This window comes from Xiphophorus couchianus, chromosome 4 (assembly GCF_001444195.1).
Source record: "Xiphophorus couchianus chromosome 4, X_couchianus-1.0, whole genome shotgun sequence".
Taxonomy (NCBI): domain Eukaryota; kingdom Metazoa; phylum Chordata; class Actinopteri; order Cyprinodontiformes; family Poeciliidae; genus Xiphophorus; species Xiphophorus couchianus.
Genome location: NC_040231.1, coordinates 11,431,023 through 11,450,011, shown reverse-complemented (window position 1 = coordinate 11,450,011; position 18,989 = coordinate 11,431,023). Strand labels below are relative to the sequence as shown.

At 36.5% G+C, this 18,989-nt stretch overlaps 1 protein-coding gene across 1 annotated transcript; it reads left to right on the top strand.

Annotated features, from left to right (window-relative positions):
* The first annotated feature begins 268 nt into the window (after window positions 1–268).
* On the top strand, window positions 269–18,774 carry spata17 (spermatogenesis associated 17). The gene is made up of 7 exons (XM_028013889.1): window positions 269–391; window positions 2,163–2,252; window positions 3,318–3,399; window positions 4,789–4,839; window positions 8,375–8,478; window positions 14,420–14,543; window positions 18,131–18,774. The coding sequence occupies exons 1-7, from the start codon at window positions 324–326 to the stop codon at window positions 18,401–18,403; spliced, it is 792 nt and encodes a 263-aa protein (XP_027869690.1). The 5' UTR covers window positions 269–323; the 3' UTR covers window positions 18,404–18,774.
* Window positions 18,775–18,989: the final 215 nt, after the last annotated feature.

The window sequence follows — 18,989 nt, the reverse complement described above, 5'->3', positions numbered from 1 at the left end:
TATTACCATTATCCCGTTATCTAGTATTTATTCATAACATCAAAAATAAAACAGTATTTGGTTTGGCTATTCTATGTAACAAAACTACTTTAATTTAAAAAAAACAGTCAGTTCCTAAGTTTAAAACAGACGCTCAAATGACTAAACATAATGCATGTAAAGGTTTTAAATTAAACGTGTTAATGACATATAACATAAGTGGCGTGGGTCATTGGACGCTATGAAGCATTTAGTTGTTTTACAAGTTTTTCCTACGAGCCCTGAACGCCTCTTCGGAACAGAGCTGTCGTTGCCAGGACAACAAGTAAACTGTCTGTGTGGCAATGGCTGATCTTCTAAAGTTTAAACAACGAGTAGAGGAGTTAAAAAGTGAATACTACAACAAAAACAGGTTCGTGAAATGTATTTTCATATGTCTCTATTACTTAGATTGTACATGTGCTTGTCGCAGAACTTTAAGCTTTTGGCAATAACGATTTAGCTTAACTGACCTGAACTTTTTTGTTATCGAAATTTAGTGTCACGTTAACAGCAATGCCATTAGGTTTTGAGACAATTTCACCGTCTTAATTTTAGAAACTGTGTCGTAGCGATTGATTGTGTATAGAGTTTTTTTCTTTAGTTTTTTTTGCCGGATGCAGGAAAACCGATAGCACTTGTTTGTTTGTTTGTTTGTTTGTTTCTTGGTCACATAATTAACGAAGAGGAACGTACAAATTAAAGGGTACATTGTGATTTTTATTTCCTAAAATATGGTTTAGCATGTTGTTGGTTTTTGGCTGTTTGAGAAATCTAACAAAAATAGATTTCGTGAAATGTCCAATTTAGTTGTGAACACGCTGTGCTTTTAATTTAAAGAACACTTTTTCAGTCGTTGTCGTTTCCGTCACTCGCCACAAATGTAACCTTAGGGATTTGTTTTGACTAAAATATCAGCTTGTATTGAGTATGAGTGTATCTAACACCAACTCCAAACTAGATTAGCACATGTGAACAGGTCTATTAACATTGTCAGTTACACATCAATCGTTTTCATCACTTAATTTTGTGATGGAAAACATGTTTTGATAGAAATGACAATACCAGTCAAATGTATTTTGTTTGCCTTATAATCACTTACCACATATTAGCAGAAACAGTTTCACAAAACTTTTATCAATTATTTAATATTGTAATAAGAGTGACAATCTTAAGTGATTTTTAGACTCTAAAAGATTCAGTCACAAAGAAACATGATGTTGCGTCCCAGTTTTGGCAGCTGAATGCACTGTGTAGAATCATAAAGTTTAAAGAGAGCAAAGCATCTAAATTAAAAAGGTGGTTATTTGTTTAGAAGCACAAAGCAGGTATTTTTAAAATGTTGATATATATTAAGGTAAATTTTAAAACTTTTTTAGTAATTTGAGCTTTACCTTAAAATTTAGTGGGTTATTTTGATAATACAGGCAGGCTCAAAATATGTCGTATTTATCACAGATTTAAATTTAAAGTAAACTTTTAATTTGACTGACATTGTAATTTTTACAATTTACTTCCAGTAGTAAAGTAAATTGTACTACATCGAAATCATAACACATTTTGATGTACAATTCATAATAACAGACACCAATAATGCTTTGGAGGCCTGGGAATCATTAAGTCATGGTTACAATTAATTTATTGAATTGTAACACTCACATTGGTGAGGAGTAGAAACAATGACTGAAGGATTTTAGTGAGACATTTTTATCCAAACAGTGGGAAATATCTTTAAAAGAAATAGTTTTACATTCATTTCAATTTATGTGTTTTAAACACATTTTGTTGTGGTGTGGTGGGATTCTTTCCTGAATGTTGGACTGAAATGCCACAAATTATATGTTTAAATAACTTCATTACAATTCCTATCAAAACCTGATTTTAATTATAGCAGAAAAGAAAACTTACATATTTCTAAAAATGTGTTTGATGGAGAATCAAAGGAAAATAGTTGTGAGCAGTTGGAATGTTTAATAGTATTTAATCATTAGGAAGAGTACACATTTAGTTCATCTGCATCTGTTTCTTTCTTACTCTGAATAGCATCTGCTTGGGCTACGCATTACATTATTTATGCAGAGCCACTGTTACATAATCTAACTCTAGAACTTACAATGGTTTTATTCTGGGCCTTTGTGCTTTAGGCAAGCCGAGGTGAACAGAAAGGAGGAGACCCAGGCTGCCATCCGAATTCAGAGCTGGTTCCGAGCTTGCAGGGTGCGGACATGTATCAGGTAGTTCTGCAGATCTTGCATGTTATGAGTGTTTGATATAAATACAACTAAATTAAGCTAAAGCTGTTATATTTGAAATAATAATTTTAAAAAATCAAATACACAAACGCACAGCAGTAGAAAGAGCCTTGATTGTCTTTTTTTCTTTCTCTCTAAAGGCTGTAAAATATTGAGGCACAGCTTTAAGAGTTGAGTTCAAGGGAAACCCTGATATTAGCTCACTCACATAATTATCCCGCTTCTAGAGCTGTGCAAATGGCCTCAAGAAATAAATGTAGCCCGTTTAACACACAGAGAAATATCTCTGCCTTCATGCTTCCTCCGATGCTGTGACCCTAGCACCATTCTGCAGGGTCAGCAGACAAACTTCCAGAGAGTAGGTTAATTCAGATTACTTTAGTTAATTGATCAATGCGTTAAGTGGATAATTAGCAACAATTTTAGCTGCCTAAGTGCAACTCCGGGGTTGTGCTATCCCCACTATAAGCATTGATTTTCTGGGCATATAAATGGCCTTTTGGAAATTGATGGCCTCGTTGGAGGCAGAGAATCGCAGTGGACTTGCATTTAGAGTATGTTTGAAGATGAATACAAATGTGCACCACTGACTAAAGGGGGTGAAAGGCTCATCTGGCGTGATTGAAAAGCCTGGAAGCGCAGAGGCCTTCCATGTTCGTGTGTCTTTCTGAGTGCCTACTTGGGAGTATAATGTTTTCCTGACCTTTCCAGGCCTTTTGCTGGCTAATGCCATTTGCACGTTATTCTTAAATAAAGGGAAATTTATTTCAGGGTATTTTTCAAAATTTGATCAACTACATTGTTCTGGGTAGATCTGAATATTTACCTTTTTTTAATTAGAAGTTTCTGCTTAGGCTAGCTTTTTGTTTTCACTGAGATGAATAATGTCTGACTATAAACTAACCTGTTTGTGATTAAAGTAATAAAGCACAAGCATACATTCTTTTATTTTCATTATCTCAGAATAACATTCATTTCAAAGTTTTGCCTTTTCAGCATCTACAAATATACCCATCTAGTTCTCACCCTAATATGATCTTATTACAGATATCTGAACAAGAAAGCAATCATCATACAGAAGGCATGGCGCGGCTTTGCAGCAAGGGCACGTGTCAGACAAATGGTGAAGGTAAGTTGGAGCCCGGAATAGCAATAGATATATTGATTATGATATGATAGCATGCATTAGAATTCAATTGCCATATTTCTAAGTCTCTGCCTCTGACCTTAAGAAATATAATTCACTCGTTACACATGTGGGAATTAACACTTAGCAAATGTGATGAATTACGATAAGGAATTCCATTATATCATAATTTCTGGGATTTTTATAGAAGGAGTTCAGTGACAAATAGAAATGAGGGGAGAGTTGTGCACATGATGATTGTGTATGTGTGTGCTTTAATAAAACAAGGCCCCATTTTCAGCATATTGCCTCCAACTGCTTCTTAATTGAACAGATTGTTGATACCGGATCCAATACCCAGCGCTCTCACGTATAATTTTCCCCTGGATTGAGTTTTGTAAATGTATCACAACAAGCTATTTATCATGCCTGTAAATTGACTGTTTGCTAAAGCATAACTGCCAGTTGCCGTTTGGGAGGCGTTCAAGAATTGGAAAGGAGGGGGCTCGAAGGGGTGTTAAAATAAACAGTGAAGGATGTGTCACACACACATATGGGCTAAAATGAGGCTGTTTGGTCTCATTTAAAAACAGACGAGTGCTAATTTGAATCACTCAAAATTGCCACAGTGCACTGTTTTGAATTAGCCCAGAGATATTCCACGCTTCACCTCCTCTTTTGGTCTCCGTCTGTCTTTCTCTGTCTCTGGGACCTTATCGTGTGTAATGTGACTTGTGCAAAGCTTCTTCACAAAACATCAAGCTGAATTTACAATCTCCTTTCAAGTCTTTGTGTTCTTCCCCCTTCCTGTCTATTCCTTCTTCTTCGTCGTTATTGAAAAAGACGTGTTGAAATATGAATCTCTTTTATAGCCGACTCTCTAGTTTGTTTCTGAAATCTGCCCCCAGTAGTCGGCTGGCACGTTCGGTCTGTGACGGCTTGTTGAGTGCGTTGCTGAGTATCCTCTGGCCCTTTGTTAGTCTCTTCTGTGGCAGGGCTGTCATTGATTATGAAATCCAGAGGAGAGCGTTTGGCCGTCATACATCTCCATTAGTGCGCTGCTTGACTACCATGGATTTTCTTGGCCCTTGTCTGTGTTAGTATATTAAGAGAGTACCGTCCTCCCCTTGATACAAAGGCCCACTAAACACTTTCTCTCTCCCCTTCTCATGCATCTCCCTCACCTTTTCTCATTGCTCTCTTATTTTTTGCTTTCTTTCCTTTTCCATTCCTACACCTCTTCCTCCACCCTCCCCCTTTACTGTGGCTCTATCTGTGCCGTCTCTGTGCAATGTATTATGTATAAAGAGCTCTTTATCTTTGATGCCTGCTGTGGACAGATCAGAGGGCCGGGAGACAAGATGTAACGGCATCTTTCCTTTGTGTTCACAGGCGGCATATTTTACCATGAAGATGAATTTCTACAACGACATGGCAGTCAGGGTAAATATCATGATAGTGTCTTGTATTAGCAAATTCAGTGTCTTGCTGTGGGGACACTCTGTTGCTTAGTATCCGCTGTGAATTGGAGTCCCATGAATAGCAATCTCCAACACTTATTACCAATTCTACTGCAAAACTGAAACTCTTTATTTTTACAATATCCTGCTATTTGAAACATTAACGTCAGTGCTGCGTTTTAGTTTATATGGGATTTATCATAAGAAGATTGATTAGATTTATGGGGAAATTTACATTAGAAAAAGAGAATAGAAATAATATCATATTGTATTTCATTCACATACAGTGCAATAAAAAAATATTTTCCCCCTTATCAATTGAGTCTTCTTCAGATTTATTTTTACCACACATGAATCCCAATCCCAGTGGTCTGGGGTCGACTTTCCCCTCATGTACCTCACACCCTGTGTTCCTGGTTTCTCTCTGTTTTTCCTGAGTTTCCGTAAGTTAGTTTACATGATTAAATTCTTCTACTTTATGATGATTTCTCTGCCTTCCTCAAATCATGACACCTTGAAGCATGTCTGAAAGTGGCAATCAGTCCTTTATGTCGCTGGGAATGAGGTTTAGCCCACTTTTCTTTGACTAATTGTTTAAATTCAGCCACTTTAGATGGTTTAAACTCTTGTAACAACAAATCAATTATTTTCAAATATGTAAGGCTGCTCCCAAACCCCCCCTTTTTAATAGCTTTGACTAAATAACTGAGGTTTTAAAAATATATATAAGTGCAGGTTTTAGCAAAAACATTTTCATGGAATAATTGCATATAATTTTCACAACAAATGTCACTAAATGTCATTTTTATGTAGATACACTTTTCTTATTAGGCTTTAAACTATATTCAAATATCAACATCACATATGAGAAAATGCAGCCATCAACTTTTTAAAAATGTTTGATATTTTTCTGTTAGAACCCATATGTAGGAAATAGTTACTCCTTAAAGATTACATTAAATTTCTGTAGTAGATATTTATCAAAAATTATAAGTTGTCTGGACTGAGGGCAAAAATTGCTCTTTTAATTTTAAAGGTTTCAGACTGTAAGGGTAATCTTAGTGTAAAGTTACATTTAGACCTGTCAAGACCATGTATATATTTTTTATAAGTCAATATAGGGAGTTCATATAGATCATAGTTTGATTCTTAGAATTGTGTAGGCAAACTAATTCCCCTCCATTTTTATAGCACCACAACCTTTATTTTAACAAATGTTCTCTTTTTTCTTGAGAGCAGTTCCTACATTTTATGTCATAAATCACAGCAATGTAACCCTGACTGATGCTTGGCAGTTTTACGAACAGACGCCTTTTGTTTTTACAGTTGTATATTCTTTATTTTTAGAGCAAAATCTCATTCCTCCTCCTCCATAAAACTGGTTGAAAATTGGAGAAACAGAAAGGGGAAAAAATAGGTAAAGGAAAAAGAGTTATGGTCCAGATGGGCAAAGACAAAATATGTTTTTGAATGTTTTCATTTTGTTTGAAATGAAAACTCCTTGTACTCTTTACAACTATAGTAAATATATGTCATTATAGAAAAACATGCCCCAGTATTAAAAGTTAGAGCCAATGTCAGCCTGTGAAGCAAAGCACATGCTTCTAAAGTTAAAGGAGAGGGGTCTTTATTAATTATTAAAGACATTTTATATCGCTATGATATTTCTCTAACTTCCAGATTTATGGTTCTGTGGTTAAAATGTAAGAAAGCAGAGGATTTAATCCCCACATGAGCCCTGTAAAGTCAATTCTATGTTTAACTGTGTTTTAAGAGGTAGAGTTTCTACCACCCACAATTCCTTAAACATATCTTGTGCCTTGTGATATTACAGATGTAGAGTTAAAAAAAATTTACAATTATAAAAACTTTTGAAGATGTATAATACAATACCAAACTTTTACATGTCTGGCATGTGTGACTGGCCACACCAAAGTTAGGAACAAGTCTCCCCAGGGGCATTTTGAGCTATTTACAAATTTTGACAGTGTGGATTCTAAGTTTTCTAATGATGTCAAACACATAGAAATAAAAAAAATGAAGAAGATAAGACCATTGAATGTTGGTAAGAAAAGAGCTCACAACATTTAAGAAGAGATGCACCCAAACCTGATCAGCTATTGGGGGGGTCAGCAAAGGCTCTTCATTTAATCCCACCGGCCAGCATTCACTGACAACAGGTATGACTAGAAAGGTGTGCAGCTAAAAGTGAGCTTTTAGAAGTTTTCCGCTTTTGTTCCATTTTTCAATAAGGCTATGAGCTTCTGTATTGTGAGAGAACAATGAAACATCTGTTATCTGCCATTCAAACACAGTATGTTATTCAGTTTTGAGCTTCCCCCAAAACTCTGAATGCCTCAGATTTACTTTGAAAACAAGCGAAATTCAAACACAAAATTTAGCGTCTTAAAAGCTCTAAAACTGGTATTTACACATGGGAGGCTTCCTTCGTGATTATAATATATTTTGCAAAAGAAAAACAAATAAATAAATAAAAATCACTTTTGTTTCAGAAATTTATGTTTCTTTCACTTTGTGCTCTGGCGACTTGTTCCTATTTTTCTTGTGGTCTGTCTCAAAGATAAAATGGCATTCTTAACGTTAATCATAAGACTTCAGACAAATGCCACCTTCTAAGATAAAAACCCCCCAATAATATTTATGTGTTTATATAAAACACAATTGAGTCAAAATGTAAAACTTTCTTATCAAAGGAAATTAGCACTTTTTCACTTATTCCTCTGTGTCTGTTTGGACACAGAGGAATAAAACAGGCCTCTTAGGATCACATTGTGATGTTTCCTTTAAATCAATGTTGACTCCATTCTTTTATTTCTAATCTCCCCTTGTTTTCATCACGTTGTGTTGAATAACAGAAGATAATGTATTAAGGCCATAATAGAAACTAGTGTTTACATGCTACACCTCGTATTTGTATTAGATTCAACAGCATTGATTTTACTAGTCAACAGAGGTCAGCAAAGAACTTGTGGTGCCAATTACTTTATTTAAAATTATCTATTGACTGGCAGATCAATGCTAATTCTCATTTTGCTCTTTGTTGTTTTCCCACAGCCTCCACTCCTCCTTCTCCTCTTCCTTCTCATAGCATAATTATTCTTTTACCTGCCATTGTTTTAATCTCCTAATTAGTCTGAAGGACATCCACCCATTGCTTTAAAATGGTCGGTTAGTGTGTGTGTGGGTGGATGTGCCAGCTAATATGCAGCCTACTCTGTCGGTTGTAGGCTGAAATGGTTAAAAATATGGAGCCTGTTTGTCACCATCTTGCAGAATAAAATGCTGCATGTGATTTATATGAAAACTATCACAGCACAAAAAACATGAAAGTAATGGGACAGTCCTGACACTGCTCAGCAGATAATGTTTTGTAGAGAACTTACTGTCTTTTGTACAGGCCACAGTGTCTTAGTATTAGATTATTTCAAAAGACAAAAAAGTTTATTCTGTACTTTTTTTGTTTTGAGTTTTGAGAAATTTCTCTGTAATTTCTACAGATTCAGAAAACATGGAGAGGATTCTACTACAGGAAGTACATCCATTACTTTTATGCTCGGAAAAGGTATCTGCAGCAAATTCTCATGAAGAATGAGCTTGTGAGGTAAGAAGAAAATTAAGCAGATTTTACTTTTTACTATATATATTATATACACAACCTACAGAAGATCACTTTTCTTGTATTCATAAAATGTACACAAGATGTATTGCCTTCCTTAGCTTGTGTAACTTTAATTAGCAATTACCTCCCTCCCCCCCCAAAAAAAGAAAAAGAAAAAGAAGAATTAGTGTACCATATTTACAAAATCTGTGCTTAATGCTTGTACCCACATGGTCCATAATGTGACTGTCCTGCAGTGTTGGAAATACTTTTAAAACTCTAATTTCAAATGTGCATGACCTTATGAGGAATAATACAGTTGAATGCTGTAACTTAAAGACTAAAATATAGCTAAGTGGAAAGGAAAAGTGAAGAAATATGAGAAACCAAGACGTAGAAATAGAGTAGAAGGTAGAGGCTGAGAAATGATTTCTTTAAAGTGCTCAGGGCTAAGGGACAAAGAAGTGAACATGTGAAGAAATTAAAAATTAACCTCTGATTTGAACCGCAGCCTGTGCATTAATAAAACATGCTCTGCTTTAGGGCTTAGTACTAAAGAAACACCATCTTTTATTTTCAACAAAAAAAACTATCATGTTTAGCTAATAGCCACATTTTTTATGCTGCTAATTCATCTCAACAGAAAATATCTCTAGGCTTCTGCTAAAATTAAATGTAAATTTGTTACAATGCTTCTTGGATCACTGCCTTTCCTCCTCAGGACCCCACCTGCATTTCACCTTACATCCTTCCTCTTTAACCTTTTTTAGAAAGAGCTGAGACTATATTATTAAAGCTTATACTGTACTATACTATATTGCATTATAAAACATGGAGTTTATGAGAAGATTTAAATGTTCCATATTTGGTCTAGTGACTGCATTATAAATGTATGACATTCTGTTGTTTTTGTACAAGCGCAGACATAGACTCAGCTACACCCTTGATGTGCTCAGGGTGTTAAATTCTCCTTTGCTTCAGATAATCACATGTTTATGCAGTGCGACTGAGGTCATGATCAATTAACACTGTTCCGTAATTCATTGAAAATATCCGCCCTGTGTTAGGTATTTAGTCCTTGAATCGCTCATGACCTGATCGCTTACCCCACAAAGTTCTGCTGCTTAATCCACCAACATGTTTTTTTCCTCTGTCTGTCCAGTTCACTGAACACGTTATTGAGTGCTGGATTAATGGTGTCCATTCAGCGAATGTTGTTGTAGCAGTAATACAGTAGTATGTCTCTTGCTAAACTGCTTTCTGTCCTTTCACACTCATAGTGTCTATTTCAGTCTCTTTCTCTAATGACAGATCACCCCAGCACAAAAAACCATCTGTGCCATTTCATTAGGTACAGCAACCAACTAATCCCTGCCACTTACACCATCCTCTTCGATACACGACTCCCTTCATCTCTAACTTTCGCTTCTCTCCTTGCTCCTCTCTATCTTAATCTATTTAGCTCTATATCTTCCCTCTCCCTCCCACAGGTTCACTGTGTCCATCTTCATTCATCCTTTCTCTCCTATTGCATACCCTAATGAAGTCAGGACCCTGGCGAAGTCCCCTCTCTGCCTCAGTTTTCCTTGATACCCCAACAATTTATCACTTTGTCAGGGTGACACTTAAAGTTCCCCGGCTTTATTAAGGGCATGCAGTGGGACGATGGGGCCAATTAGGAAAGCAGAACAACCATGCTTTGCATATTTACTAAATGTCCTGGTGTCGCCATTGCCACCACTAACATGCCCTGTTGACTACGTGAATTATTCCTCTATCTTCTATAACAGCTGGGTAATTATTACTGCCAAAATCAGATAAATAATTATTGCTGTGATGCTGCAACACTGTAGTTAAACCTTTTAACTTATCCTTAAAAGTGCCAAATTGGAGGACTGAGAAGAATTTGTGGATTGCCACTGGGCTGAGCTGCACTATTTCTTTTCTATAAGCTATATTCCCCCCTTTTCTCTCCACACTTTCTTCTTCATGTCTTTCTTTGGTCAAGTTTTCTTCATTTCTCTCTCTCTCTTGTGTCCCTTCCAAGGACATTCATGAAAGGGGAGCTGCTATGGTGGAGATAGAGCAGGCCTGCCCTGCGATCACTCTCCACTTCTGTGCGCCTGCATTTCTTTTGCTGTTCTTTCTTTCTGATCCATTCTGGATACAGTTAAGTTCACTCTTTCAGTTTGATTGTATTTGTATGTTCTCCCTCTCACTCTGTATTTGAGAGTAAAACTATAGGAAGAATAAGTAAGATACATTCAGAGTGTGACAGAGTGTAATTGTGACATATTTATTTTAGCCATTGTTTGCCTCAGTACCCTGCTCATTTTAATTACTTTAACTGATTAGTTACTGTAATCAATCAGTAAGTTAAGCAGAAAAACTGTTACAGGTTGCTGAAAAATGCCACAAGTAGTGACACCAAATTTGTCTATAAAGTTGTATATACACTCTTTGCCAACTATTGAATCATTCAATTGGAGCAATTAAATCATCTAATCAGGCCAAGGCTTCATTAAATATTTAGAACCTAGCTTATTAGCTTCTCTCTTCTCTGTCTGGATGACTAAAAATGTGGCCTGCTGTCCCCTGGATCCTCACTCTCTGATATTCCATCAGTCCTTGAACCCCTGTTGTGAACCATAAAGTAAATTATTGATGAAATACTGAGAAAAGTAGCTCTCCAATATTACACATTTAAATATGTTAAAGGTCCAGGGCAGAAGTGTCAGCAAGGGTTTCCAGTTATTGGAAAATAGTTATACTATATTACCATGTGTGTTCAGCAGCTCAGCAGCAACAATTTGAAGTCAAAGTGCTCTACCTCATCTTCTGCAGCCTGGTCTGAGCAATGTTTGTGTCTTGCTAACTGTAATGTGTTATGAGTTCTTGACTGTAATTCATGTCAAACGCTAACTTGTCATTGGAAAAAAACTTTTAAGCAATGGCTTCCGCACAATTAGGCCTCAGATACACTACTGCATATTTAGGACAGATCCTTCCTCCATTTTTGAAAGTTCTGTTCAATTAAAAAAAAGCTCTAATACCTCCCCTCAAAACAATGTTGCTAAAATCTCTTTTTTTGTTGTTTTTAACCAAAAACTGGAGGTCTAACTGGGGCAAAAATCCTCTTTATTGTCAAATATATAGGTTGGTGTGGACATGGCCTTTCAAAGGGACTTATTATATGCAGTGTCTTCCAGACCTTAGTGCCATTTAATAGATTGGGCTCTGTCTCTTTAAGAAGCTGCTACTCTTTCCGACACCCCGCCTTCAGGATGTCATCACAACAATGCTAATCCATGGGGCGTGCTGTGGTGGCACAGGGGGTTAGCACGCCCCAGATTTGGAGGTCTCAGTCCTCGACGCGGACGTCGCTGGTTCGACTCCTAGTCCCTAGTTGCCGCATGTCCTCCCCCCTCTCCTTGCAAAAAATACGAGCCACAAGCGCCGCAAAAACTCTTCGGAGAAAAATATGGGAAAAAAAACAAACAAAAAAAAAACAATGCTAATCCATTATGCTGTTTGCAACCGTTGATAGGAGTGTTGAACTGAGAAGTAGTTCACATGATAAGCTCAGCAGAATCACAGTTCCACCAGGTGTCTACTGCTGTGTAAATAGGCAGAGCTTCATTACAGCAAACTTTAAATTACCCCCGAATGGCCACCATGGTAGATCAAAGCAATAATCCAGGTATCGTTTTTGTGAGGGAATGGCATTATAACATGATATAAAGCCCCCAAAAATGTGATTTTACATTTTGCCACCACTTTTAAGTGTCCACTCGGACTCTAAATTCTCCAGATATTTATCTGGCATTTTTGGTAAATAAACTCATTCTACAAAACACAAAAAAATCATTGTACCAAAGATGCCAACAGACAAAGATGTTCTTCCTCTAAACCCTGATTAATCACAGCTTATTTTGCTTATTAAAAATATAATTTCCATGTGAACTTCATATCTAATAAAGGAGACAAACATATCTTCTTTACGATTTAAACTCCAGTCAAATGCACTACATTGACTTTTTTTAGTTTAAAGCTGATAGTAAGATTAATAGTTATATTCTTTAATCTTTTAATCATAGATTTAAATGTAGGAGCCCTAGTCATTGTTGGTACATTTTTATGAATGAGAGATGACAGAAAAGTCAATGTGCATTTATATATTTTTCACATAATTTCCATTTAACTTATTCTAAAATACACACATTTCCAAACACACACAGGAAGAGGGCACGTGCCGAACAGGGCTAATGAGGGTTGTATGTTGTGGTGGCTGGTTGGGTCGACACAGATCGAGGTGCCTTCAGCCGTTACAAATCTGTTTGGCTTTTGTCCACTACACAGCAATTAATAACACTAGGACTGGGGGCAGGAAAACAAAGGTCACCTATTCAGCCAGACCAAGACAAACACACGTGCACACCGACACAAATTTGTGTGTGCTTCCAAAGACCTTAAAAAAATTTGCATGTACACTAAACCACACTGGCAAATTTGTGACATATACACACAAAATATCACACACTTTAAACTGTTTTACCTACGCCCTCTCAAAACAGAAACATGCACACCTAATAATACAGGTTGTTGCTCTGTGAGGCATAAATATAAAGATATACAAACATACACCAGGTGGTTTGTGAATGAGATTCTTACAGTAAACACCAACTTTATATTTTACATTAACAGGTAATATTCCTGTTAGCTTGGTAGACAAATAGAGGCCAGCAACCTCAATATTTACACTTTTCATACAACCCCCCACACTATATTAAATAGCTATGCTTAATATTATAAACATACACATTCAGATTTGCTCCTTTCCTTATTACACACAAGCACACACTGAGCTCTGCATATTTCATTTATTTTGTAATTTAATCTGGTTCTCTGGAAGGAATGAGAATGCAAAGGCAATGGGACCGCATTGTAATTCCCTTTTAAATGTCAGCTGCCGCAGAATGTGTTAACCTCACATTACAGAAACACTTTGAATATCCGGATTCCGGTGTGGAGACTTGTAATTGAAAACAGAAGTTGGATAGGGGGAGAAATGGCAGAGAGGAATTAAAGAGAAAAAGAAGGGATCGGAAACGAAAAAAAAAAAGATGCAGGATTGTTGATGAGCTCTGGCTAAACTCTTATTGGTATTACACCAGCGGAAATAGATTGGTTTTACTCTGAGCTTTGTGGGCGTCTCTTCAAATTATCATGGCGTATGTGTTTTAGTAATTGTTTCCAATTCCCCTTTTAAGTTATTACCCCTTTGTAACAATAAGGCTGCGTGATTGTGGAATGAAATAGCTGTGTATGGGGTTTTAATGCATCCCATTTAGCCAGCTTCGCTAAACAGATGTCACAGACAGACCTGTCCTGGCTACTGTGATGAAATATATCCATCATCCTCCCACTTATACCCTCTCATGCTTTCAGTTTGCTTTTTTCTCTCCGCAGAGCCTCATTTCCTTGTTTTTCTCCCACTGCACCATTGCCTTTTCATGTCTGTCCCAGTGTGATTAGGCAGTTTTTTTATTACTCTGAAAGGACACTTCAGAGAATTGCCAGGCTGTGCTTATAATACATACTAACACCTGCACAAATGCTGTTTAATTGGGTTGACATTGTCTACAAATTACCTAAAACTCATGATGATGTCCTAACTTGTGAAAAAAAATTTTAACACTTAGAAATTTTGATATTAATTTAGAGAATTCATTCATTTACATTAACCATGAAGGCAGTTGTTACAATTTTGAATGGCAATACCATTAGCAAACTGGATTTAATTTTTTTTATCCTTTTTGACCACTCTTTATATTACCATTTGTTTATTACTTTGAATTTTACTCCTATTCTCTTAAAAAGATTAACTTAGTCAATGAAGGAAAAAATGACTGTGGATTTATGTGGCTGTTTTTGCTTCATGTAGGAAAGAGCTGGATGAGATTGAGAAAGAACAGACAAGAGAGAAGGAATATCTAGAGGCTACAATAGAGCAGAAAACGAAAGCTTACCAAGCTTATCGACTGCACCACCTCATCAGCACAAAACAGGTTGGTATTTAGTAACAGAAAATAAATACAACTGTTTTGCTATGATGTGATAAACTTGCATTAACCAGACCAATATTTAGTGGAAAACTAATACTATCTTATGATTTCTACCTATTAACATTTATTTATCATTGTTTTCTCTTGACAAACATGAGATAGTATTAACATTTTTCTATTATTACTCATATATTAGTCCCAATACACACAGACTAATAATTTCATTCAACTTTCACATTTTCTTTACTCACAAAAATTGTATAACACTTGACGTAAATTTTTTTGTCATATCCATGCAGTTTTATAAAAAATAAAGTCAGCAGTGTGCATTAGAATTGAAACTATATTTATGTTGCATTTATGTAAAGATGGCTGGAGTCTGGCGAACCCGTTTTAAGTCTTTAAAAATTCCCAAATTTCTGCTTGAATTTGACAAACTTTTAACTTTTAGATGAAGATGCATGTCACATTGAACACATATCACCAACGAATTTTATTTTTCTACTTAAAATAAAAGTGAATACAATGTTTCATTATGTTTCTCTGAAAAAAATTTAGGCAATAAGCATCCCTATTTACATATGCCTACACATATACCTGTACAGTTTATTGTGCTTGGACTGACAGAAACTGAGATAAGCACTCCAGACAGGGCGGTCATCTGGAGGCAGGCCACACAGAGAAATTTTTTTTTTTTTAAATTCCCTTTTTTTCCCCCCATTTTGTCAACAGAAGAGGGCTGTGTGGAGTTAAGTTGAGTGTGTGCACATGAGTCCTCATGGCTCTTCTGATGTGCTGAGTGGAGTATTTTAGTTCTTCCCCTGGTACAGGTGCAGGCGTGTGCGTGTGTGTGTGTGGCATCCACAAATCTCTGTGACTCCCCACTGGGATCATAATGAAGACAAAGCACACTGGTCACTGTTGATTCAGCACCACTCCTCTCAATTTTTCTGTCTTCCTTTACCTTTTCATCTCATACTGTCATCTTCTGATTCGTTTCAAAAGGCTTATTATCAAAGAAAATGACTTTTGTACGTTGCTAGCTGGAATAATTTCAATTTGATTAGTCATTGATGTTTACCAACGTGTGTTTTCTTTTTCTTATCTGAATAAACTAGTGACTTTTTTAAACAAGCAATAAGGAAAGTATAGTAGAGTTTATCTTCTCTTCCTGTCTTCTGTCTTTTTAACTCAATATATATTTTTGTCTTCCTCTCTCTGCCTCTGCATATGGCCGGGGTATGTTTCCCATAGTCGCTCTGACCTTGTCAGCTGTGAATAGATGGCTCTCCACCACAGTTCATCCTTCCTCAGTTCTCGGACCCAAGCCCACACACACACAATGAACCCACACTCTCACACAGATACTCAGACACGGCTTACCAAAAGGCCCTAAGTCCCTCTGACAGAGACAGAGATGCAGTGTTCCCGGGGTCAACATCATTGTTCTTCTTGTGCCTGGCTTGGTACTTTTGGGGTTTTGTGTTTGTGCTTCTGTGTGTGTCTATGAGAAAGGGTGTGTGTTTGTGTTACCAACAAACTCTAAAGAACATACGTTTGTCTCTGTACTAATATATTTAGACTTTCATGAACTGACATCATGTTGCTGCTGTCCAGTTGAGTGTGTGGGCATAGAAACAGTCCTTTGGATTAAAATTCCTGCCTTGCTGCTGATGACATTTCTGGAAACATTTTCTGATGAGTGCCAATTACCACCTCATGTTGTCTCAAAGTAATCTTTACTACACTGTACTAAGCTGTTTAATTAGCCGAGAACATTATTTGTATTTATAGTTTAGCAAAGTATTGTGTGACGTAATGGATCAAAAGTAGCACATTACATTTCAGTGGGTTAAGTTAATGTAACATGTTTGATTTATTCCTTGTTTTTGCATTTACTGTTGTAAATATGTATTTATTGGAGCCTAGATCTATCTAGTAGGTATGAATTAAAACTAGATTCAGTCAGATAATTTGTCTTTTTTTTTCCTTATTAATTTAGTCATGTTTTACACCAAAGTGTGGAGTCATATGAACTCCATGGTGGAGAAATGGGTTGTTGATTTGCCACAAGACAGTCCTGAGTTTGAATCTTGACAAGGACTTTCTGCCTGGAGTTGGCATATTTTCTTCTGTCCTCAGGTCTAAGTGTGTCTGTGTGTGAGTGTTGTGGGCTGTCCAGTGTGTGTCGGCCTGTAATAGACAAGTGACCTGTCCAGGGTCCAGAGATAGGGACCAGCTCCCAGCAGGTAGAAAGAACTATAAATGAAACAAATGTTTCTTTATCCCAAGATGGAGAACGTGGAATTCTCCTTCTATGACTGATTTCTACATATCTAAGGAGTATTATTGTGGAGTGGCCCATCAAATTAACCTCTTAAAAATAAAGCATTAGTTTTAATTTGGTGGCATTTTAAAGATAAGAATAGACTTGTTTTAAATTGACTAATTTCCTGTTATGGTTACAACTCATTGAATAGCTAGTTAAATCAAAAACTGTATTAGCAGTGAAATATTATAGAATTAACTAGTCTGTCAATGTTAAAAAAATTGAGCGAGGTTTTGCTTGATGTAACAATTTCCCACTTCTGACTTTTTCCCTTCTCTCTCTGTTGTCTCAGTCTTAAAGTAGCTTAAATAGCAAAGAGTGTTATTAGCATATAGAGTAGATACAGAGTCGTCCGACTTGAAGCTTTGGTCTCTTAATTAACAGACAGGCAAAAGGACCACTGTGATTTGAATAATTATTACTGAGACTGTCGGTGGCTTATCTCTTCCAATTTTAGAAGCAATAAGACAAAGTTTTGTTTGTGTTTAAATACTTTTGCTGCACGGCTACAAAGATTTCAGTGTTTGTTAGACAGCTTGTGTAAATTTTCTTTCTGTTCTTCTATGCACTGTTGCTCTTGTTGTTCAATGAAGAAATGATGGATGGAAGGATGGAGAAAAGTTTTCCTAATGGAGCTAAGACTGAAATTGTAGCTGTTTATTTCACAATTACTGGACTTTGTTGGCACAGTCCAGACAAATAATATGTCTCGAAAAACTACACGGAAATTCAGGGGCAACATGTAGTGACCAGTAGGAAAAAAATATATTTGTCATCCAGTGTTACTGTTGAAAACTAGAACTGTGGAATTGTTAAGAGATCATGTGTCAACTCAAGTCTATCAGAGCCCAACCCTGATATTGTCACATACAAAAGAAGCTTTATGATGACATAATTTTCCAATGTCTAAAAACCATAGAAGCACCAAAAATGAGGATCCTGGCTAAATTTAATGTAAGTTATTCAAAATATTTTTTGGTATTTATAAAAATTATTGCCGTTATTTTAACATAAGACATCTTTATTGTTTTGTGGCAATACCTTAAAATGTTAAATTATCTGACTTGCTGAGCAGTAAAAACATTGTCAAAAGTAAGACTTACTTAAAATTTCCACATTAAAATAGTTAATATGGCCTAAATCTTAACATGTACAACTGTTACCACCGCAAAATAATTATTCCTGTAGCCTCCGTCTCTGGTTTTCTCTCTACTTCTCTTCAGTCGTGGGCTAAAATTTCTTTTTGTTTCTCTTCTTTTAGGTCCCTGGGGTATTTAACTCTCCTTACAGGCAAGCCCCTCATGAGATGGAGTTGCTGCTGAGGCAGGTCAGGTATCAGGTCCCCATCAGCATGGCCCACCGGGATACAGGTTGTCTCAGGGGCCTTTGTGACTCAACGGGACGTAGTTTCTCTGGGTCTCCTGAATCCCAAAGTACCATTTCCCCCGAAACCTGGGACTTAAGGACCAGACTACCTTCTATTGCCACCAAGAAGGGAAAGGCAAAAATAACCCAAACTGTCCATAACAGATGAGGCAGATAATGGATTAAAGCACACTATGAATGAGGTAAAAAAAAAAAAAAAAAGAAAAAGTGCAATAGTAAAATTCTTGTGTTCGAGTGATGACAAAATAAAAAAACAATGTGACAGCAGCTTTAAAGCCTAGCTGGATCAGCGTCTCCTGGAAGAACACCTTTGCCTCGACACAGGGAGAAGAGTCAGCAATATCTGTTCTCCATGCAACTTATGCAAACATTTTAAAACTATTATATTACACCTCACAGACAGGTGAGACTTCCATGAGCCACACTTTTCGTGATTTATAATGAATCATCTGATCTTTCATTTAATTTTTATGTGAACTAGTTCACTTTTAATCTGAGTAAACACATATTTAAACCATACCTTTTTAGTGTTTCTATGACATCAAGTAGGACTTTTGAAATAATAAGAGTTTAAACTGGTAGCTAGTGGAGGTAATCTCTTCAGTCACTGAAAGAGTTTGCAAAATATACAGCTATTAGGTCTTGATCAATTATTCATAGCTACCCCTCTTCATAGCCCCTCTCTCTCAGGTAAATCGGGAAGCTTTCCAGCACAAAAGCGAACTTGCATGTGA